The sequence below is a fragment of the Haliotis asinina genome, chromosome 3 (genome assembly GCF_037392515.1).
Source record: "Haliotis asinina isolate JCU_RB_2024 chromosome 3, JCU_Hal_asi_v2, whole genome shotgun sequence".
NCBI classification, from domain to species: Eukaryota; Metazoa; Mollusca; class Gastropoda; order Lepetellida; family Haliotidae; genus Haliotis; species Haliotis asinina.
Window position 1 is genome coordinate 37,503,152 of NC_090282.1, and position 23,740 is coordinate 37,526,891.

The 23,740-nt window shown below is 42.4% G+C and overlaps 3 protein-coding genes across 3 annotated transcripts; 1 reads left to right on the forward strand and 2 right to left on the reverse strand.

Annotated features, from left to right (window-relative positions):
* Nucleotides 1-637: 637 nt before the first annotated feature.
* Nucleotides 638-4,725, reverse strand: LOC137277955 (uncharacterized). Its single transcript, XM_067809973.1, has 5 exons — nt 4,288-4,725; nt 3,282-3,377; nt 2,556-2,665; nt 2,172-2,379; nt 638-1,506 (listed from the first exon to the last, which is right to left on the reverse strand). Exons 1-5 carry the CDS (start codon nt 4,457-4,459, stop codon nt 935-937), a joined length of 1,158 nt encoding a protein of 385 aa, XP_067666074.1. The 5' UTR covers nt 4,460-4,725; the 3' UTR covers nt 638-934.
* A 540-nt stretch (nt 4,726-5,265) lies between these two features.
* LOC137276798 (uncharacterized) lies at nt 5,266-10,494 on the forward strand. The gene is made up of 5 exons (XM_067808441.1): nt 5,266-5,608; nt 6,186-6,281; nt 6,569-6,687; nt 7,129-7,282; nt 7,873-10,494. The coding sequence occupies exons 1-5, from the start codon at nt 5,437-5,439 to the stop codon at nt 9,876-9,878; spliced, it is 2,547 nt and encodes an 848-aa protein (XP_067664542.1). The 5' UTR covers nt 5,266-5,436; the 3' UTR covers nt 9,879-10,494.
* Nucleotides 10,495-12,319: 1,825 nt separating this feature from the next.
* On the reverse strand, nt 12,320-18,256 carry LOC137277960 (failed axon connections homolog). The gene is made up of 6 exons (XM_067809977.1): nt 18,024-18,256; nt 17,015-17,144; nt 16,313-16,509; nt 15,618-15,817; nt 14,618-14,734; nt 12,320-13,502 (listed from the first exon to the last, which is right to left on the reverse strand). Exons 1-6 carry the CDS (start codon nt 18,131-18,133, stop codon nt 13,396-13,398), a joined length of 861 nt encoding a protein of 286 aa, XP_067666078.1. The 5' UTR covers nt 18,134-18,256; the 3' UTR covers nt 12,320-13,395.
* Between the last annotated feature and the right edge of the window lie 5,484 nt (nt 18,257-23,740).

Genomic DNA, 23,740 nt, shown 5'->3' on the forward strand with positions numbered 1-23,740 from the left:
CCGTTTCTGGTGTCCCTCACTGCTATATTGCTGGAATATTGCTAAAAGTGACGTAAAATTAAAGTCACTCACTGCAGGGCATAATATATACATGCATATGCTGTCAAAGGCAGTGTGTGATCTATTTCAAACATAATGCTTTGATTTACAATATGTATGTTCTTGTACGTGAGGTTGTTTGTAACGGAAGTTATGAAGACGTCATACACGGAAGACGTGTAATCTCCTGTGTGGCTCCTACTGTCTTAGCTATGGAGTGAGTTAGTGAGTGAGTTTAGTTTTACGCACACTCAGCAATATTCCAGCTATATGGAGAGTCTGGACCAGACAGTCCATTGATCAGGAGCATGAGCATCGATCTAAGTAATTTGGAACCAATAACTCGTGTCAACAAGGGCAACAAGTCTGACCACCCGATCCCGATAATCGTCTCTTACAAGCATAGTGGCCTTTTGTTGCAAGCATGGGTTGCTGAAGACCTATTCTAGACCGGATCTTCACTGGTCTCTTAACTATGGACATCATTGCTTGTGTGTTAAATGTCTCACAATCTACCACCATCAAACCATTTCCGCTTGGGCATTCACACAAAGCATGAATCATCCATGCTTGTTGAGAAAAACACAAAGTAAATGTATTTCGTTTCACAATAAAAACATTTTATTCAGCTTTATGTGAACACAAAACATACAAATAACAAACAGAATAACCATATGGCCAAGAGCATATATATAACTGAATTAAACCATGAAAGATACATGTTCACAAGATATATTGAGCAGCATTGCTACCGTCAGGGACATAACAATGGTCTACTCGTGATATCACATAATTCATCGCACAATGAATTATATACATGGGCATATATGACAGAGTTTCAGATGTTCAAATTAAAATATGTTGTATATATCCCTCTTATGGAAGCTTCAGCATCCTACATCTTGTGTGCCTCGTTCTCATTCCCCATGATGTTGACGTCATCAGTCGCCTTCACGTTGCGCATTTCTTCAATGCAAGCTTCCATTGGCTCATCAGCCTCATTCTGACGGCGACACCGGCGGCGAGGGCTATGTGCATGGCCATGACCTTCACCTCGAGGGTGACTTCTGAATCGACCTCTACAGCCCTCTCTCGGATCACATCGTCCATCTTCCCATCCGACAAAACCCATGTCCCATGGTCCCGTCCCATTGCTCCATTCCCAGCTTCTCTTGCAACCTCCACGACCGCCACGTCTCCATCCTCCTCCTCTGTTCCAACAACCTCCACCCCAGGCATCAGGATGCATTCCCATCATGCCCCAGAATGGCATTGGACCGCCAGCTAACATACCAGGGTGGTCGTAAAATGGCGGAGGCATGTCCTCCTCAGAAGATCCGGATGTCTCATCGTCTTTGGTCTGGGAGTCTTCAACATGGTGTTTGTCGTGTTTATGATGTTTTCCTCTCCCCTTCTCTCTGCCACACCTCTGGGTTCCATTTTGGCCATCTGGCTTCATTTCCGTATCTGTGAAACAGAAGTACAAGATTAATAAAGAATATACCAAAGAAAGTGCATTATGACACCTAGTCTGTTTCGCAGTCTCTGAACCACGTTATTTCCCTATATGCCTTGCCCTCCCTGCAATGCTAAAGCAATAAATGAAGCAAGACTAGATTTCCCAATCTCCCAACTCATCGGGTCGGGTGACATCGAAAATGGGCTTCATGCCTTGGACCAAAGTAGACCAATATGGGAAATCGAATAAGGGAGTTATTATCGAATAAGGAGATCTGACGAGTTAACTCTGTACCCTTTATGCTTCGTCACAGCTAACCAAAGAGAGTACCAGTATCTCTTAATCCGACTTAACGAATGGATTTTGAATGAATTTGCTAATTGGTACACCGCTCAAGTAACCCTCTAGGAACTGACTCTGTTGACATTACTGTCCTCAGACAGACGTCGGCAGATTTTGCCCATGCAAGACAGCATTCTGATTATCTCGACGAACTCTGTAACACCCCAACACTGAAGAGGCAGTGAGGTGGCCTTGTTTGAGGAACTCCTCGAAAAGTCAAAGGCTTGAGTACCTTGTCAACAGTGTCACCTGGAACAGCCAGTGCTTTGACAGTTGAAAAAAGTTAAACTGCTAGACGTGAGACTGTATTATAAAAATTAAGGATACCTACCATTACCACCGCCTCTGCCTTCTGTCCTGTGAGGTTCATGTTTTCCCGCTTGGTCGTCATCTGCTGTGTTGATATCGAACTCCTCACCGGGAGTGACCTCCCCTTCTGCCTTTGCCTCATGGCATTTATTCTTCTTGTTCCAGCGTTTCATGCGCTTCATCCATCGGTGAACGTGAGGAGGTGGAGGAGGATGCATTCCTCTCATAGGCTGCAAAATAATGTGTTCATTGATCAAATCGCTAGCCATGTTTGCGTGTTGAATATTTAGAAGATGATTCGGTGACCACGATGAAAATATTACTCCGAAAAAAAACCGTCGAGGTAGAAACATTTGTGAGGTACACCAGAAATGCTTAAAACTGTAAATGATTTAAGGCAACTCACCATTGCGCCTCCACCTCGCATGCCACCCATCCATCCCCACCCACGGCCCCACCCCTGCATCCGGGGGTCAAAATCGCGTTCATCATCCTCTGATAAGACAGGTGAGACATCTGGAGAAAAGAACCGTTCATGAACATATTAGTCTGACAATATTACTGACATAAGCGTACATAGAATCTCTACGTGCATACTCTAGCTATTCTTGCGAGTCTTTTCGTGTAGTGATCCGAAACAATTTCAAATCAGTCAATTTCAAATCAGTGTTCCAGACCGAGACTGAATCAGCTGTTGTCAGTACTGTTACATTTATGATACTCGTATATGACCCGTGAAAGTCCGGGGTAGAATAGGCCTTCAGCAACCAATGCTTGCCATAAAAGGCGACTATGCTTGTCGTAAGAGGCGACTAACGGGATCGGGTGGTCAGTCTCGCTGACTTGGTTGACACATGTCATCGGTTCCCAATTGCGCAGATCGATGCTCATGTTGTTGTTCACTGGATTGTCTGGTCCATACTCGATTATTTACAGACCGCCACCATATAGCTGGAATATTGCTGAGTGCGACGTAAAACTAAACTCACTCACTCACTCACTCGTATACCGATATGTTGATTACTGGATTGTCTGGTCCAGACTCGGTTATTTGCAGACCGCCAACATATAGCTAGAATATTACTTAGTGTGGCAATCACTTGTATAGCGATAGATGAATGTTCATTTGTACCTCGAATGTAGATTCTGAGGACGGAATCCTTGACTGAACACAGCGCCTCCTTCATCTCCTGTTCCGAGGAGCAGGTCACAAAGTCGCCTTCACCATCTGAAACATACCATCCTTTGCTCATGTACATGTTCATAACTCATTTATCGGAATAAACAGTGATGCTAAATATACATTACTGCTGAGATTGTTGTCGCGAACAAGTAACACAAGGGAGATTATTCACAAAATTACAAAACGTTCGACTGGTTGAAATAGATGACAGCTTATGTATGTCCTCGTTTATGGTATTTACTGTGAAACCTTGGTTATCTGGAACAGGCGTATTTGGTAAGCGATAGGGAGCTAGAATACTCAAAGGACATAACTCGAACCCATGAACATCTGTCTCAGAAATGTTCTACAACTGGTGCATGTACTGTATGTACATATATCCCATTCCAAAAAATCGGGTTAGAATTGGTCTTCAATAAAACGGACTAAAGGGACTAGATTGTCAGGCTCGCTGACTTGGTTGGCACGTCATCGCTGCACAATTGCCTAAATCGATGCTCATGATGTCAGTCACTGGATTGTCTGGTCGAGAGTAGTTACTCATTACCGTCAAATGGCTGAGTGGTGTTAAACACACATAGAGACAAATGTTAATCCAGGCAATGTCGCCCCCACTGGTGGCACGACCGTCAGGACAAGCTTTAAGCTTGTGTTGACACACTCACGCACGTATATCATTCTCACTAAGCTAGAACTCTAATCACAATATTTTACGGACATAATATCCGATTCAAACCCCTTTTGTTAAGCTAATGACTTATGGATATTGATCAAATGGCTAATAGAACGTATAATAGGAGTAACTATTTGAAAAGTATTGTGAATGAATAATGTTTTACGGCGCGGTATAATCAAACACACACACACACGCGCACACACACACACACACACACTGGGAGGTTTTCAGCAATAATCAAAATATACATAAAATACATTTAAACAGGAAACAACTTACCTTTCCAGTACATGTTGAAAGTCCCCGCCTCGAGTTGCTTGAACGCCTGTGTCACCTTATCGTGCACGAAGGCGTATGTTGGTGCGGAGTCGTTGGGACCGGGAAAACGCCGAATCTCAGGTCTCTCCCTCCCCTCGCATTCATAAAACACTTTGACTACCACAGTTTCCATCTTGTATTACGGGATGCTTCTCAGTGACTTTAACGTACAACAGGTGTCTCACTATGAAATGTCTCTTCAGCAGACGACAGAACTTCGATTATCTTCTTTTTGTCTGATTACACGTCACCTGGTGTAGTCTGTGTAGCTTGATTCTCCCAGCCAACCGATCCCGGTCTTTTATACCCTATGTATGCTGTAATTTCTGAAAATAGAACTGAACGTTCGAAAACGTTCCGAGAACTGAGCTGGCACGTTTCAGACCGGTTGCATCAGGATCACGAGTGCGGATGAGTCATGTCACGTGAATGGACTTTCCGCGACACCTACGCATTAGAAACGACACTGACGTCACAAACTTGGCTGAGTGCCAAGTAAATAGCCTGGCCGTGATGCAGACCGACTTTATATAACGACTTTGTTATAAATAACAAATGGTACCTAATCCGATACGGTAGTATTTGTTAATCAACATGATGGTGCACCAGTATTGTTTCTAGAGTTTGCATTTAATAAATGTGAATTGCTTTACTCGTGAAAATGTCTACATGCAGTTTTCCGTCACTTTGCCGTGTTGGCAGAGTGCCAAGGAATGTGAACTAGTCCGGTCCGAGAACCATTCAGAACTGTTCCCATACGTCACGTGACCTGGTTAGTCGCTCCGAGTCCCGTGATTCTGACGCAACCGGTCTGAAATAGTTTGGGCCCGCCCTGAACCGGTCACGAGAACGTTCCGGAACGGTTTGATTCTATTCATAGAAGTTGACATCACTGACTTTCCTAGTATATAAACCCCTAGTTTTAGGGTCGCAATCACCCTACCGGCCAGCGCTCTACAGCTATACAGAAGGTACCTCGCCAACTGCGGTAATACAAGGACTCAAGCCTCGTCTGCTGAACGAATAAGACCGGTCTACATAGCGAACAGCGATTGCTCTAAGTGAGAATCATTCAGTTCTACCTCTGCTGTACAACAGAGAAATCTCAAGATGCAATCCTTTGTAATAAAGGTGATTTATGAACGGCAGGACAGTGGAACTCCCGAAGTTCGACGTTTCACTGTTCCTAGTGACACCACCCCGAGTTACACCTTCATCAACGAGAAGTTAATGCAGGTGTTTCCACACCTTGAAGCGGACAAATTCAAACTGTGTTGGACAGGTAAACGTTGCCTTCTCTATGATTCATCAGTATGGTACAAGTAAATTAAATGTAAAATTCAAATAAATAACATTATGTATACATAATATTACATACGCGTGTGTGTGTCTGTGTCTGTCTGTCTGTCTGAATGTCTGTGTGTGTATGTTTGTGTTAGATATGAGTCCTGATGTTTCTTCTTGTCATAACTAAATCAATAATAAATTTATATCATACTGCATTACCACATTCTAAATGAGTAAATGTATAGTGGGGAGGTTTTATGTGTGTGGTTTTGGTGGTGGTGGTGTGTGTGTGTGTGTGTGTGTGTGTGTTGGGGGGGGGGGGGGGGAGGGGGGTTGGGTTTTTTGTTTTTTGTTTGTTGGTTGGTTTTTTTGGGGGGGTTGTTTTGTTTTAATTTTCCACATAGTAATTAATAATAAGTTTTAATTTAATTTATTCTTTTGAATTTGCTGAACGTGAATGGACTTAAGGATGTTTGCGAGTTATCCGTTTTGCTAATCAATGTGACATGTGGTATATACACCTTGCGGCAGTATCGTTTGGTCGTAAACAAAATCTTTCCATTTCCCTGCAGATGAAGACGGAGATTTAGTAACTTTCTCTTCACAAGAAGAGCTCAAAGATGCTCTCGGCAGTGCCCGCGATTCTGTCGTGAAAATCGTAGTCCGAGGTGAGCTGATTTCAAATTAACATAGATAACACATTATGAATCAATATGTTATATGTGTGTGTAGCATTGAGGATGTTTGCGAGTTATCCGTTTTGCTAATCAATGTGACAGGTGGTATATACACCTTGCGGTGAGATTTCACCTCTGACCTCGCTCGTGAATAAGATAAATGCATTGATCACGGGATCTGCAAAATAAACAATCCCTCTGCGCAAGGCCACAGAAAGCAGAGAAACAGTGTGACCTAAATATCATTCTTGTATTGACTCATTTTCTCTGCTTGACAGAACACAATGTGGCCAAAAGAGCCGAAGGAGTTACCTCCCTTGCAGCGAATAACCTTACGAGAACTCGGGCATTTGAGAACGAAGCTGCAGGGTTTGGAGGGAACCGTGTGATGAACATGGTAAGGCGAAATAAAAGCAGTGAAATGTTTCTCGGGCTTCGGCACGTCACTTTTATTTGTACGCGTAACAATATTTTAGTGTCATATAAAGAAAAAAACTTTGACTTGGTCGCGTCCCGATCATCCATTTATCCACTATAAGAAAGACTGTCTATAAGAACGAGTGTGAGTGAATCTACTACTCATTAACAAGCTGTATTTTTGAGAGAGAAAAAATAAAAATGTGTTCTTCCCTCGTCACTTTTTTCTGTCATTTTATTTTTTAATAAAATCCTCGAAATCTCTGTTGTCTCGATATAACATCTATACGTAGATAAATATTTTGAATGTTTTTCACTTATTTCATTCTGCTTTCTTTCTTAATTTGAAGTAGTCAATACATTGTACATGTCATGCAAAGTTATTTCTTACAATTAGTCATAAATGTGGTATTTCTTCTAGGAGGGCGTTCAGTCCCGAAACTTCAGACGTCAGGTGAGATGGGCTGGGAAAGGTCCACAACGGGGACGGACAGATGATGTCGAAGGAGTCCCTGATGGCGACGTCAATGCCACGAGGACCCCAAATGATGCACAAGTCAGGAGAAATTACAACAGTAAGTCATTTCCAAAGTTGCGCAAATGTGTTAAACTTTACAACACTGTTGAAATGACTAAAGGAACCAAAACAAACATGTTCGGTTTCATTGATTTGAAAATTAGGAAATGTGGAAAATACCTTGATGGATATCTTAGTCATCTATTCTATACTAGGCGCCATTTATAAAGGATCAAATGATATACGTATAGCATATGTAAATGAAAGTTTGTTCTCCGACGATTTAACGGTGATCACCTCACAAGAAAACATAATTTCACAGGTAAATGTGCTGAGTGAGTGAGTTTTGTTTAACACCGCCCCCCTCAATATCCCAGTTCTGTGGCGGCGGTCGGTAAATAATCGAATCTGGACAGGAAATTCAGCGATCAATAACATGAGCATCGATCTATACAATAGGGACACGATGACATGTGGTCTTACAAGCGTGGGTTACTGAATGTCAATTGTAACCCGGATCTTCACGGGTATATCTGCAATGGAACACATATACATTATAGTACATGTACCAGCAGGTGTCCTGTCTTAGTTAGATTTTATCTTCATTTAATGGTTTCAAATGCATATTATAATAATGTTTATTTACAGGTACAGGCGAATCCGGACAAGATGTCTGTAGAAACGGCCGTCGATGGAAGCTGCATGCATCCTCTGGGGACAGTGGAGCTGAAGTGTGCAGTGTGAACGGCTGGCGTCACAGGCGACGTCAGCGTAGGTCAGATCCTACAGCTGATGAAGATTCAACTACGGACGAGGTAATTCCGATGCCCGCCCGGAGTGGGTGGAGACGACAGTGGGAACTGGGTGAGCGCCGTCAGGGTGATGGCGCTGAACGTCATAGAGGGCGTTGGAGAAGGCAGGTGATGCAAGGTGAACGTCGCCTGCAGCAGCAGAATGCATCTTTAAATTCCTGCGGACAACGTTGGAGAAGGCAACTGATGCAAGGACATCGGCTCCAACAGCAGAATGCCATTGGTGGCACGCCTCCCGAGAATTTTTGTGGACAGCGTTTGGAAGATGCTCGCTTCCAACGTGATGAAACGACCAGGGAATGTGAGGGTCCTTGGAGAAGGCGAATGATGCAAGACGAGACTCCCTGCCATCATGATGTCACAGCAAGGAAATGTTCAAAACCTTGGAGAAGACGGACGATGCAAGGAGATGGTATCACAAAAGAAGATTTATCGCTAAGCCCACATTGGAGATCAATACAAGCAGGGCGGGCCTCAAAATATGCCATGAGTAGGAGAGCTTTCACTGAGCAGTACCCTGGATGTCTCGGAACCAGGAAATCTTTCCTTGCTGGATGTGGGGGATTCCAAGCAGCCTGTTATTATGGAGCCGGTCAACAGCAACGTCAGCGAGAGGCCAGTCGAAAAATGTGGCGCCTGTCGAATGAGGCCGTGTTTAGAAGATTTTCCAGGCGAATTAATATGACTGAAGATGAACGCTGTCCCAACGACAAGTACGCTGATGGCAGCTTTGCCAGCTGTCAGCGACGTCGTGTTCGTTGCATGAGTTTCCCGAGAAACATGCCTGGATGCAAGCACGCAAATGAGGGAAGATGTATGAAAAACTGTCGTGTGAGGGTTTGCGATGATGAAGCCGAGTCACGTGATAAGAATTCCAGTGACACGACCCAGCGTGGGAACAAATGGCAGAGAGCATGCGCACGCATCATCAGGCAACGCTGTCGTCTCCAGATGATGATGGGGGATACACCCAACTTCAAAACCTCAGATGATGATTCTTGTAGAGTCGAACTCGACAGGTTCCCCAGGAAGACCCTTACTAACTCCCACGGCCATAACCGAAGGCATGGGATATGTGATCAGATGAATCAAGGGATGCGGAAGTGCATGCTGAAAGATAGAATGAACAGAAGCCATAGAAGGGGACCAACGTTTCAAATTCATCGTCTTCGAACTGTAAGACGCATGCGCCGCTTACGATACCTTCTGAGCCTTTACAGATTTCACAGAAATCAACGTTCAGGAATGCAGGGACAAAGAAGACGTGTCATGAAGACCTGTCGCGATGGCCTTCGTCTTCATCGACCAGGAACTGGACCCAAAGTTGGAGGAATCTGTGGGGTGAGAGGTCACCGAGGTGCCTACCTCATTGGAATGGGCACTCATCTGGCAGACACAGTTACAGGTCCTCCTACATACCCGGACAAATTCAGTATGGGCGACAAGAGCACAAACCTAAAAAAACATGACAGGATGATCACGTGTCCGGCCAGGGGCAAATCCTGGGGTCGTCAGAAAGGTTGCTACAGGCGATTTCGGAGAAAGATGCGCAGCAACTGTGGAAAGTATGAAGAGAGAATGACCTGTCAGGAGAATGACAACTGTAACGGTCCTGAAGATGCTGGGACACAGACACCTTACAAGCTCACTTTCCACGAAAAGAGGGCACTCCTCCTGATGAAAAGAATCCTTCAAAATGAAAGAAGGCAGTTCCGTATGAGAAACCTGCTCGCCAGTCGCTGTGGATACGGGCGATGGACAAACCAACCCATGATGATGATGTGGAGAGGCAGGCCAAGCACCCGTGCCCACGGTAGCCCAAGGGTGTTGAGCGTGGCCTGATTGTGAAGGTGTCCATTCCTTGCCAGTTGTCTGTAGTGACAAAGTGAAAGAAATATTTGTTGATGAGTAATGATTTCAAATGTTTAGTTACCTACTGATTATATACGGCGTCCATTATGTATAGGTTCAATTGCTGTAAAATATACAGTCCGTTACATTCGTCGCTGGTTACTGTATCACACGTTGTCCATTATATAGGGTTAAGAAAGGAATTTATATATAATCCGTGCTGTCCATTGTATGCAGATTTGAACTGTACCGTCTGTAATTACAGAGGAGGTAAATGTTGATCGAGAATGACTTTGTGGAAGTTTCTACTACTTTGACCTAGGTAAATTATTTGCCTATATATTGTTATTGTGAGTTTGCATAAATTTGATGATGATAATGTCTACCACTTTGACATAACTAAATTAGTTACCCATATATTGTTATTATATGTTTCGCATAAATTTGAGATTATGATAATGTATATGCATATGTTTCCATAAATGTAAGTTTGTGATGGTTTTCTTACAATTTGTGATGTTACAGGTCAGGTTGAGTTAAATTAACAGATGTTTATAATGGTAGACAAAATATATTGTTCGTGTCAATAAAATGTTGGAAAGAGTCATGACGTATCTTTTCACTTCTTTCTGAGCCTCTCATGTTTCTGGACTCTCAGTAACAATCATGACATATATACATAAACATATTTGATATGTGGCTAGTGGGTCGGTGGGTAGCCTGTTTCTGTAGGCGTTCGCTCGTCATGCTGAAGACCCGGGTTCGATTCTCCATATGGGTCCAGTGTGTGAAACCCTTTTCTGGTGTCTCCAAACATGACACTACTGGAATATTGCTAAAAGCAGTGTCAAACCAAACTCACTCACCCATAATGAGTTACTGGTATTACAACACATGGCCACCCATTTGTGGGTTTTCATAAACAAACAATTAGTAGTATATACGGACCAGAATGCTGCTGAACACAACCTAATCAAGGATTATGTCTTGTTGATCCTAAGGGACGACTTGCACGAGTCTGGAGTGAGTATTCAATGCCATGGCGAGTAACTGAAGTTATTCACAGTGACATGCAGTGACATCTGGTTTGCAAGTGAAAGATAGGATTACAAGTTTCCTTCTGGTGCCAGGGTAGTGCTCCCCATAAACTTTCTCATCCATGTTCTAAGTGTTTCTCTAAAGTGACATTTGTCTAGGACCTGCCCCACATTGGCGCTTTCTCCAACATCAGGCTAACACGCCGTGCTTAAGTGGAGTTACAGACAGTGACATACGTCTAGGATCTGCACCACATTGGTCCCTTCTCTGACATAAGACCGACACACCGTGGTGTAACTGAGGTTATTGACAGTGACATACGTCTAGGATCTGCACCACATTGGTCCCTTCTCTGACATAAGACCGACACACTGTGGTGTAACTGAGGTTATTGACAGTGACATACGTCTAGGATCTGCACCACATTGGTCCCTTCCCGGACATAAGACCGACACACCGTGGTGTAACTGAGGTTATTGACAGTGACATACGTCTAGGATCTGCACCATATTTGTCCCTTCTCTGACATAAGACCGACACACCGTGGTGTAACTGAGGTTATTGACAGTGACATACGTCTAGGATCTGCACCATATTTGTCCCTTCCCGGACATAAGACCGACACACCGTGGTGTAACTGAGGTTATTGACAGTGACATACGTCTAGGATCTGCACCACATTGGTCCCTTCCCGGACATAAGACCGACACACTGTGGTGTAACTGAGGTTATTGACAGTGACATACGTCTAGGATCTGCACCACATTGGTCCCTTCCCGGACATAAGACCGACACACCGTGGTGTAACTGAGGTTATTGACAGTGACATACGTCTAGGATCTGCACCATATTTGTCCCTTCCCGGACATAAGACCGACACTCCGTGGTGTAACTGAGGTTATTGACAGTGACATACGTCTAGGATCTGCACCACATTGGTCCCTTCCCGGACATAAGACCGACACACTGTGGTGTAACTGAGGTTATTGACAGTGACATACGTCTAGGATCTGCACCATATTTGTCCCATCTCTGACATAAGGCCGACACTCCGTGGTGTAACTGAGGTTACACCACGGAGTGTCGGCCTAATGACTGGTCAGGTGCAAAGATAGCATGCGTGACCTTCCACTAGTGTTTGTTAGACTCAGTAAACAAAGTGTATCGAATGGTACTGAGCTTAAGTGTACTTAGACTGGGAATAATGTTAACATTTACATGAAACTATACTCACTCTCTCTGAAGGTAAGTTGCGACAAGAGAAATAAAATATTATTTTTAGGGCGAATCTTGTAGGCAAATGCCAAGGTATTTGGGTCTGGAAGTGAACTTGAGGTAAGCAAATGCGTTGATTAATATATTTGTGTTTGAAATTGAAACTGCAAAATCCTCAGTCGGTGAAAATAAACTTCTTTTAATGTACATGCACATGACAAAGCACACAAGCATCTGAGTATAACATATTTTGCTGAAAACATCAAAGTGTTAAGGTTATCACGTAGAAAAAAAACCAAGTACAAAACATTATCACGGACTTGTCTATTGATGAAGGAAACACAGACATAGACACAACGCTGGAAATAACTCCAGTAGTGGTAAATATTAATCATTGAACATATGTCCTGATATAAACCTGTTATAGATCACATTATATCAGTCACTGGCAGGCTGTTCCTGGCTCCACTATTTACAGATCGTGATGAAAAGGCTGCTGAGTGGGCTGCTAAACAGCGAACAACCCACATAAACCGAAACAACTGCATAGTATCTCATAATCACTGTACAATGTACTAACTCAGTTCATCAACACTCTTTATCACAAAATGTAGCGGCTTTGAACAATGTTACGGTTAAAGCACATCTTGGATTATCGGTGGGAAAACCGATATGATACATATCTTACTGGCAAACAAGGATAAGTTGAGCACCGACCTAACCCGCAAGTATGAGTGCCGCAAAACTGGCGTTTGCGATTGTGAGCGAAGGGACCCCAGGTTGTCCACGATCACCCGAGAGTCTTTACAGTGAGACGTGTGCAGCTGTACGTGGAATCAATGTCATCACCATGCGCTGCACTACCCTAGATCTGATCTACCTTTCACAAACCAAATGGGTTTGCTCACCGCCTACTTCTCGTAAACGCGTCCTCTGTGCCGGTCCAGCTTGTCCTTGCTTGCCAGTAAACGTTTTGGGTTTTTCAAATTATTTTGGAGAAATCCAACAGCAAAGCAGTATTGACAGATCAAGGTCTATGTTCGGGTTGGTCTGGAAATCGAACCCACAATCTTTGTATACACGCACGCCGCAGACTACTGGACTACCCGTGCCTCCCATCACAACACTTTAATATAGAAAGCAATTCATGTCATATAATAGTATTTGTTATTTCCTTACACGCTGGTCAGATCGTTTTAAAATGAATGTGGTCAACTAAAATGTTAAAGTCAGCACTGCACGTGTCCAGAAACCGTTATTTTGTGGCTTCGACAGTGAATCCTCTCGTTGTACACTCTTCCCAGTCTGGCCAGTATGCTTCCTTTATCCGCTCACAGTAGGCAGCCAGGGATGGAAACTCGTCTGGAATTATACAGAAAGTCCACTGTTTGTACAGAAAGCAACATTCGAAATACCCATCTGTCCGTCCCGCTGACGGGTTATTTTCAACACGGACTGATAATTTCTCAAATTCACGTGTCCGACGGTCGGGTTACAATTCAAACATGGATATTTGAAGATATTTTGTGGGCAAGTAAGTTTTGGTCAGGGTTGACAAGTTTTACATCTAAACAAGCCTGTGGTCTGGCTGCAATTTTGGGGAGTTTCATACTCTTCAGAAAGCTTGGCTTGGAAAATGCTAAGCTTCTATTTCATAGTAAAAGTAATTTGGTGGAGTTTTTGTGGTACTTAAAACATAAGGACAAAAGACCTATTTGAAAGATCATTCGTTTGCGTGGTTGCTGTTAAAGCCATGAACAGTGGCATTTCAGCTCCATGAATTAAGTGCCTTCGTCGTCGTGATCATTCATTCTAGTGACTAATATTATGAGCACCATAACATGGCTACGCTGTCAGGAGACGTTGTCTAACAAGTCACTGTGCATTACCACCACTGTGCATTAAGGACCTTTACGACCAACATTGAAATAACAACACAGAATAATGACATATTTAGCCATAGAATACAGGTGATCTCTATCAGAAATGATAGAAAGGGATAATTGAAAGAAATGGATCGGTCCATATTTTTCAGAACGGTAAGTCAAAGAATAACTTCTCTTCACCGATAATCTGCATATATATATAGGGATTTCTATAAATACGTTCAAAATCTTAGACAAACGGTCTAGATCTTTGGATGGTACATGTAATCTAAAGAACTACCTGTAAGCATAGTCTACAGTTGGTTTCGTGAGATGGTAATCTAAAGTGTACCTGTGAGTATAGTGATCAGTTTGTTTCGTGGGGTGGTAGTCTAAAGACCTACCTGTAAGTATAGTCTCTAGTTGGTTTCGTGGGGTGGTAATCTAAAGCACTACTTGTAAGCACAGTCTCCAGTTGGTTTTGTGGGATGGTAATCTAAAGCACTACTTGTAAGCACTGTCTCCAGTTGGTTTTGTGGGATGGTAATCTAAAACACTACTTGTAAACACAGTCTCCAGTTGGTTTCGTGGGATGCTAATCTAAAGTACTACCTTTAAGTATAGTCTCCAGTTCGTTCCCCACGGCATGCCAATGATACTGAGCAAGTTGACCAAACACGGCACAATCAGCCTCACACGGTGTGTCTCCCATCAGATACTTCTTCTGTCCTGCAACATTAATTTCCATTAAAAAAGGTTGAAATACATTGGACCCTTCCTAACCCGAACGATTACACTTCCAACAGAAAAACATACAGATTATTAGCTGACTGGGTTGACTAGCTGTCACTGTTACGTGTTGATGTTTATATTAATAGACATTCACTATATGCACTTCCAGTAATATCACGGCCTAGGACACCAGGAAATTTTAAAAGCGAATGCTTTAACTACGAGGATACCCAACCATCCCAGGACTAATGAGGTTCCCAGTATATTACATCCTTGGCATTGACACCGCGGAGACGCAAACGACTCGAACCAGTTGGGGTCCCCATCTTGATCAGATGTTCATGAGGCTACAAAAATATATGCAAGGCGACGATATCACTCGTAGTCACGACTGGCTGAATGACTGAAATACTTCGAGTTTGTTTTTCTTTCTCTTCCAGTACTGTCAAAAATACTTTAAACTTTTCATCATCAAGGAAAACATTGAAAGTTTCCCAAAAATCCAAGAAATGTGCTTCACACATTGCATCCAAACAGGGAATCGAAACTGGGTCTTCGGTGTGATTAGTGAACGCTTTGACCACTAGGCTACCCTAACGCCCATTTCAAAGCATGAATGCTTAAAACTGGCCATCAAGTTGGTCAGCAAATTGTAGAAACACTATTGCTGGATTCGCACAAACTCAGACAGTCCTGCATTATACAATCTTCACCCTGTATGTGTGATGTCTTAATGAACTACCTCCTCGGTTGTCAAAATTAGATGACTTGTTAATGACATATCTTCCATACGATGGAATCATGTTATTATTTAGTGATCAGAAGCAAACCCAAGGTTTAACAAAAAAGAAAAATTACATTGCCGAAAGTTAATACGAACCTAAGATGTCTGATACAGCCTTCAGATCACGTTTCAGGAAGTAAGTGACCTCCTCCTTGGTATGTCGCCCCATCCCTACTGAGTAAAGAAGCTTGCGAACTCCCCTCCGGTAGTACCACAGCATCACTTTACCGATTTTGAATGCCTTGCAAAATAAGGTCACCTCAGGATCATATACATATCGAAACATGGCGTGACACCTGAAAATGAACATTATGATACAAATCACATGAAATAATGATATTATCACCTTGGATATATTCATAGCATCATACATGCATTATGCTCAGATGAATTCTCCAGAAAAGATTCGTTTCATATCCTTGACGATCCAGGTTATAAGTGGTCTTCAATAACCAATATTTATCGTAGGATCGGAATCGGGTGGTCAGGCCAGCTGTTTCTGGTCACACATATCAAGGAATCCCAATGGCGTGGATCTGTGCCCCTGCTGCTGATCACTGGATAATCTCAGTACGTGTTTAAACAAACAAACAAACATGCACTGTTGTCAGGCGCTTAGGAAGCCGATTTTGTCATGTACGTCTGATAGGTTCCAAAACTTTATTTTTAGAAAGTATTGGGAGCTTGCCTTTTTCTGCAACAACCATGTGTAAACCCGGGCTTTTGTTATAAGGGTAGCTACGCCCCTGGCTGTATCCGTATTCACCAATATAGAACCTCGGGCAACTTACCAGCTGGCATGGTCCTCCAACATGATTCCTACCGACTGAGCCACGGCTGTGTCATAAGGCGTTAGGCGACTGTTCAAATCTACGCCAAACTTCTTGTTCAGGAAGTCGATGCAGAGCTGGGAGTCCGCCACCACTTCGTCATTGTATTGGATCCAAGGCCATTTACCTTTTGGAGACGGTGTCATTCCATGAGAAATCTGAAATACAAATATTATTTTACCTATCCGATCGAACACGATTCCCGCCACCAGAAATGGACTTCATTGTATCCATTTGTGGAATCGAACCCAGGCCTTCAGCGTGACGAGTGGACACTACAGCCATTAGGCTACCCAATCGCCCCGCATCACATTTGAACTATATATATAACTATATATTCAAACCTTACTTTTCAAATAATCTTATTTATCGATAACACACTACTTATTTCTTAAAAAGTAAATAGGTTTCTGCCGATCCGAACTGAAGCGTGCAAACATGTTTATGTTATATTGGAATATTGATGAGTGCAGCTTTACATAATAAACCAACCAACAAACCATCACAAAGTACATTAGCTAAAAAAGACTTAAGCAGACAGCATACGAACATATTTTTGTAGTTAAGATTTGAAGTGTTAGGTTTTTTCGCGAACCAACAGTAGAACCAGTTTTCCCGTCTCACGCATGCGCAGTCTCCAGCGATAATGAGGAAAAGGCTTACCTGGTGAGGTATTTTTGCTATCCTGATGTAAGTCTCAAGTTTGACGACAAATGGAGACAAACTTGGCGCATAGGGACCCCTCCCTATCTGATGAAGAATGACAGTGTCTCGGGGATAGGTCTTCTTTTTTCTGAAACAACAATAACCACTGCACAATATGGACTTTCAATTAAGTTGGAATATTGTAGATATTAAACAATGTACCTAGGGCCACGGTCGACCCAGTCCACCTAGGGCCCAGTCACTTGTTACGGGGAAGTGAATGAGTGAGTTGGGTTTTACACCGCTTTCAGCCATATTCCAGCAACATCACGGCGGGGGACACCAGAAATGGGTTTCACACACTGTACAAACCAATAGCCATTTAATGATGAACACACAACCCGCGACTACTGGTGATAACAGGGCAAAGTTTCCTGACAGTAATGATCAAGCATAGTTGTGACCCTCCTCATCAAGAGCTAGGGTGGCGGGATAAATCGCCGGCTCAAGGTTTTGATGCACTTGAGTAATGAACATTTTACAGTTTACTTCCAGCACAAATGTGGAGCGGCAGTCTGACGAGGTATTTTATGGGTGCTTCACCGATAGTTAAGTAGACTTGCACAGGTAAAAGAACGCGCATCTCGTCCCCCATTTTACAACTGGGATGATTATGTCCAGCAGGGGCGGATAAAGAGGGGAGTGTGGAGTAACTCAAATCCCACTCTCCTCCAAAAAAAGCATTGCTCCCCAACCTTTTGACTTCATGATTTCCTGAACACCACCCCACCAACACTCTCAGCCCCAAAACCCACCACCACCTCTTTCTAAAAAATCTTTGATCCGACCCTGTATTCATAGCAGCACTGAGACAGCGTCCCCACATCCACCCTAACTGAATCTCATTTTCACCACGCATGACTTAACATTCATAATGAACAGAGACATTGATACATGTCACCAACAGCAAATGGACTCCTATATATCGACCAAGCTGCTTATAATGCGCCTCCACTACAAGTCATACTTAGGCCATAGTTTCTTGACGATGACAACGGATACCGCCACTGCTGCGACGCCACCTCCAACACAAATAAGTCTGTGATGCAAGTCGGAACTGCTAAGAAATTCGTTCATGTTGCTGATTCACTGTTGTTGACTCGAAGTGGATATCTGGGTCATCGGCGTCTTCAGCAAAGGGAGATAAGTGGGGTGTGTGGCGTTAGATGACATTCGTCCCCACTCGCCCCTTTCCGTAACCTCCAAGAATTCGCATTCGTGACCAACTCGTGCTATTCCGGGACAGTGCGAATAGCGACTCGTGCCCTCCTCGAAGGATTTCATAATGGCGGAGGAGCATTAGACTAACAGCTAGTCTCTGAAATGAACATATTTTATTGAAAAAACGTTCATAGTGAAAAAAAATAACATATAATGAAATGGAGCCCCGAGACTTTCTTTATTTTCAGAAGCTATGGAAATCTAGACTTGCCACATTTTCTAGACTTGCGTGGGCTTTCTTGGATATGTATATACTTCAGGGTCTGTGCGACAGACTAGAGGAGCATCCGAACTACAGGTTATTCAGTTTGACGTGATCAAGTGAATACAAATGCATTGAGTGACCGTGTCACAACTGGATGGGTCTATTATTGTGAAGGGGTGCACCTATGTCAGGTGATTGTCAGCATGTCCGAAAAGCCGAGACAAGGTCGCCGTTTGACATCTCAGAGTCGACAAACCGTCAGCAACGTACTAATTTTCTTTAATCAGTTAGCTAGATATTGTTTAATGTTTCCTATTCGGACGTTTAGGCAACGAGCGGCGGCAGTGAAACGGATTCTGAAAGTAAATGACTTTACGTTGTAAATAAATAAATCCAATTAGATAACTCACGAATGTAAAACACTATGCAATTAAAACATGATATGACTGCTGTTTTTAGAATAGTTGTTCTCCGGGACATGTTCTGTAACGAATCTGTGTATGCATATTTCGCACGAACGCAAACACAACATTATCTGCTACCCTATTTTATGAAGTTAACTCGACCAGCCGTTTGTGCCCTTTGACCTCCGGGGTCATGCATATGTAGAGTAGCTCAGGTCAAGCTGGACAACCTGTACTTCAAACAGCAACGATAATTCTATTCCTGTTTAATTCCAATGGTATTCAATATTACCGAAGTACTCATACATTGTATTGCTGATTTTGGTTTTGTTTATCTAGGCTAAAGAATTAAACTTCTTGGATGCAACTGAAAAACAATACATTTGTTACAGACATATTCTGACGTAATTATTATCATGCAGATGTTCACCTTTTATTTCTAATTATATTTCTGAAAAGGGTCTAACAGTCACAAATGGGATTTATTTGATTGAATATACAAATAGGATTTATAAAAACATAAAAAGCATCTACAATAAATCCCAAAGCAGAAACTCAAAAATTATTTCAAAATATTTCTCAAACTGACCACCTCACTGTCAGACCCCAAGTTTAATTGTAAATGAATTCGCAGAAAAATATATGAATGACCACACTAAAGTCCTACTAAAACTATGTGAAATATATCTCCAATATTAGAGATTAAAGATGATTAGTTACATACAGATATAATATTATTATTTTGAAAATCGGTGAGATTCATAATTACATTTCCTAAATGTTGGAAGCGCAAGTACAATCACCACAACAAACGCGAAAGACCATCAGAAATACACTCAGTTCATTGCGCGTTAAAAGAGGGCACCCTAGGGCTCCCGAGTGTCGGAACAAAATCGCGGAAAACGATCGTTTCAACACGAAGTATGGCATCCTCAGCAGAAATGCCTGTTTTTTAGCTGTCAGTTCTTAGGCGTAGTTATTTTAGATCTCCGTTCACAGTGTAGGCTTTAATGCGCCCGTAATTCTTCAATTTTTGCCGAAAGGTCAAACTGTACATTTTCTATGAAGTTGCGTTGAAACTGTCCATTGCTTTGAATGTCTACTTTCAAGTAACTTTCCATGTACTTGCATGAATTCTAGAGCATTAACAGTCGAAACCCTACTGTTGTTGATACCCTGTCTTGGCAATGGAAACAGTAGTGGATCCCCTTAACACGCAGTCTGAGGCCAAATGAAGACTTGGCAGAGGTCAAACTGGAACAGGAGTCTCATGAATGTATTCAGACAATGACCTATTTTTCAGTCGATCTGAATTTTCTAGTGTGAATGTGAAATGAGACACTACAAAGAACTATGGTTACACGAAAATCCAATTCCTTGTTTCATAAGAGAATGGTATGTACAAATGAATTTAATTTTAAACTGAAAAATATCGTATTTCTGTATTTTGAAGGTTTAGGCATCATTGCGTTAACTGAGATGTCACAGAGTGCCAATTTGATGATGTTGTAAAATGATTCACCTGGCTCACTGGTTACACCTGTCATCATGTGTTCTTTGAGCGTATTACAGTGTATTTTTCTAACATAGAAGATGACTGATACCATAGCAAGGGAGTGAAAGACCGCCGAATTATTTCGTGTTTTCGAGCACTCTGTACGGCAGAGCACGTGCTATGCGACGGAATATAAAAAGCGCAATGTCGCAATGTACAAATGATTAGATGTAACAGATAATACTTAATAATATTTTTATATCCACTTGAATGAGTTGGTCTCAGAATTCTGGACTCGTTATTGTACTAAGTTGCGCAATAAGACATAGCCTAGTCTGTTTGTTTCTTCTTTGTTTTCCGTGTGCTTGACAAAAAATGACTGATACTGAAGGATATATGCGACTCGTCCCCGAAACCATAATCATATCAAACAAATGCATGTATACTGATGGTAACAAGTTAAGCAACCAAGTATATACACGATGATTCATTCGAAGGTAATTACATTTGTACCCAATGCGTTTGCACATGTAGAGATACACATCCAACAGAATGAGACCAGATATCATACGTCTGCACAGGTAGAGATACACATCCAACAGAATGAGACCAGATATCATACGTCTGCACAGGTAGAGATACACATCCAACAGAATGAGACCAGATATCATACGTCTGCACATGTAGAGATACACATCCAACAGAATGAGACCAGATATCATACGTCTGCACAGGTAGAGATACACATCCAACAGAATGAGACCAGATATCATACGTCTGCACAGGTAGAGATACACATCCAACAGAATGAGACCAGATATCATACGTCTGCACAGGTAGAGATACACATCCAACAGAATGAGACCAGGTATCATACGTCTGCACAGGTAGAGATACACATCCAACAGAATGAGACCAGATATCATACGTCTGTACAGGTAGAGATACACATCCAACAGAATGAGACCAGATATCATACGTCTGCACAGGTAGAGATACACATCCAACAGAATGAGACCAGATATCATACGTCTGCACAGGTAGAGATACACATCCAACAGAATGAGACCAGATATCATACGTCTGCACAGGTAGAGATACACATCCAACAGAATGAGACCAGATATCATACGTCTGCACATGTAGAGATACACATCCAACAGAATGAGACCAGATATCATACGTCTGCACAGGTAGAGATACACATCCAACAGAATGAGACCAGATATCAGGCTGCAGTCCGATGAGGTACTCACGACTTGGACAATGCAAGTTTGATGACTGATCTTCTACACTTTATTACACTGCAAATATAGAACGGTCGCTCGGATGCTTCATGGCAGATGATAGGCATGAGGGAACCAGGCGTGTCACTAAGACAAATTTCAAAGCACCATAACGTTAGAAAGTCAGTGGTAAGTAGACTGTTATCCAAACACAGAATGATGTGAAGCACAGGTGGTGTGAAGGACAGACCTGTGTTCGCCGTTTAGTTAGAATGGCGAACCATTATCCTTCCATTCAGCTAACTAGTTACGCCAAGTTATGGACACAGGCAACCACATCAACGTGTCACATGAGTTAGTGTATAAACGTCCTGTGGCATCTGGATTAAAAGGCTGTAAGGCTACTCAAATACCCACGTCCTGTCACCTAGACTTTGGGCTAGACAACGTCAAAACTGGAACATCCGAACTTGGCAAAGTAGTAATTTGCAATCCCACTACAACCTTCACATCATTGACAGTTGTTTAAGTGTCTGACGGACAACCAAGGATGAGCTGAACCCAAAGTGTGTCCCTCCTACTGTCGCTGGGGAGGTGACTCCATCATGGTATGGGCTGAATTCACTTATGACGAGAAAGTGGACATCACGCATGTTCGCCCACATCGTGTTATTGTTGTACAGGACGCCAAACAAGAGCACAGAAAAGAGTCCCTTTATTTTCCAAGTCCAGGGGCCCGTTTCACAAAACGCTCGTAGCCTAAGATCTCGTAAGTTTTCTCGTAGCCATTGTACCTCCTATACTGTAACACAGGAGCTATGGATGCTACGAGAAAAGTTAAGAGATCTTAGGCTTACGAGAGTTTCGTGAAACGGGCCCCAGGACCCTGTTTCACAAAACTCTCGTAAGCCTAAGGACTCGTAACTTTCCACGTAGCGCCTCCTATGTTACAGTATACCAGGTATAAATGCTACGAGAAAAGTTACGAGATATTTGGCTTCCGAGAGTTTTATGAAACGGGCCCATGGACCCTGTTTCACGAGGCTCTCGTAAGTCTACGATCTCGTAACTTTCTCGTAATCTCCTATACTGTAACATAGGAAGTACGAATGCTACGGGAGTCTTAGGCTTACAAGATCTTTGTGAAACGGGGCAGTGATCTCAACCCGATGGAGCAAGTATGGAATGAGACTTATAGACACATAAACCGGTGTGATCAACCTCCGGCCAACGTACAAGAGCTTGGCCATGCTGTACGGAATGCTTGGAAGAACATACCAGTGGGGCTTTCTGCATAAGCTAGTGCTCTCAATGAGGCAAATATGTCAGGAGGTGAGAAACAACCGAGGTAACTCCCATTACTGACGGTCATTATGTCAGTTTGGACTTGGTTTAAACATATTTTATTCAGTTAGAAATGGACTGGCCAACAAGCCTGTATGGCTTATATTAATGCCTTTCCAGATGACATGCTCTGTTCACATTTGTAGTGGAATTTTTACATAGTATTACTATACATTAACAAACTTTTGTATTAGATGAGTCAGAGTGTTGCGTACGATAAACAAATCAGTCATCAAAATATGAACAGACTGCATTTGTATGATCAGCTTTAAGTTACATTAAGAAGTAAACGTAGTAGCTTTACTAATATTTGTTTATATTTGTTTCAGTTTGGACTTGTGAAAACGGAGTCATGAAACAGTCTATAGTTTACAGTTTGTGCTGAAAAGTAACATATTCAGCCATACACTTACAAGACTTCCTGAGTGCTCAGACTTTGTTAGATTTGTATGTGCCTGAAACATTACCATTTCGACATTATGCAGATTAAAGTACACCATAATGCGTGTCATCGTGAAACGTTAGCAGTGAAAATAACGTCTGAAAATTATGAGGTTGCTTGACTTTTCACCATTAGTGTAATATTATTCAGAAACTACAACAATCATGAACAAAATATTCACAAGTACCTCTAGAATATCGTTTTATGAGATGGCGGTTAAAACTGCAAACTGTCAACTCCCTGGACAGTAAAATCACAAAGTAATGTGCAGTCTGTTTGCTGAATGTGAACAACTCCATATAAAATGTACAGTTTGAGTTTTCGACGATAAATGAAAAATTACTGAC

Bases quoted from the DNA above. Each gene is read 5' to 3' on its own strand.
- LOC137277955 (XM_067809973.1), bottom strand. From the start codon at position 4,459: ATGGAAACTGTGGTAGTCAAAGTGTTTTATGAATGCGAGGGGAGGGAG. The intron at 3,378-4,287 runs GTAAGTTGTTTC...GGTATGTTTCAG, and splicing joins TTTCAACATGTACTGGAAAG to ATGGTGAAGGCGACTTTGTG. The intron at 1,507-2,171 runs GTAGGTATCCTT...TCTGTTTCACAG, and splicing joins AGGCAGAGGCGGTGGTAATG to ATACGGAAATGAAGCCAGAT.
- LOC137276798 (XM_067808441.1), top strand. From the start codon at position 5,437: ATGCAATCCTTTGTAATAAAGGTGATTTATGAACGGCAGGACAGTGGA. The intron at 6,282-6,568 runs GTGAGCTGATTT...TCTGCTTGACAG, and splicing joins CGTGAAAATCGTAGTCCGAG to AACACAATGTGGCCAAAAGA. The intron at 7,283-7,872 runs GTAAGTCATTTC...GTTTATTTACAG, and splicing joins AGTCAGGAGAAATTACAACA to GTACAGGCGAATCCGGACAA.
- LOC137277960 (XM_067809977.1), bottom strand. From the start codon at position 18,133: ATGAACGAATTTCTTAGCAGTTCCGACTTGCATCACAGACTTATTTGT. The intron at 16,510-17,014 runs GTAAGCCTTTTC...TTTGTATTTCAG, and splicing joins TAGCAAAAATACCTCACCAG to ATTTCTCATGGAATGACACC. The intron at 13,503-14,617 runs GTAGTACTTTAG...GTATAATTCCAG, and splicing joins ACTGGAGACTATACTTAAAG to ACGAGTTTCCATCCCTGGCT.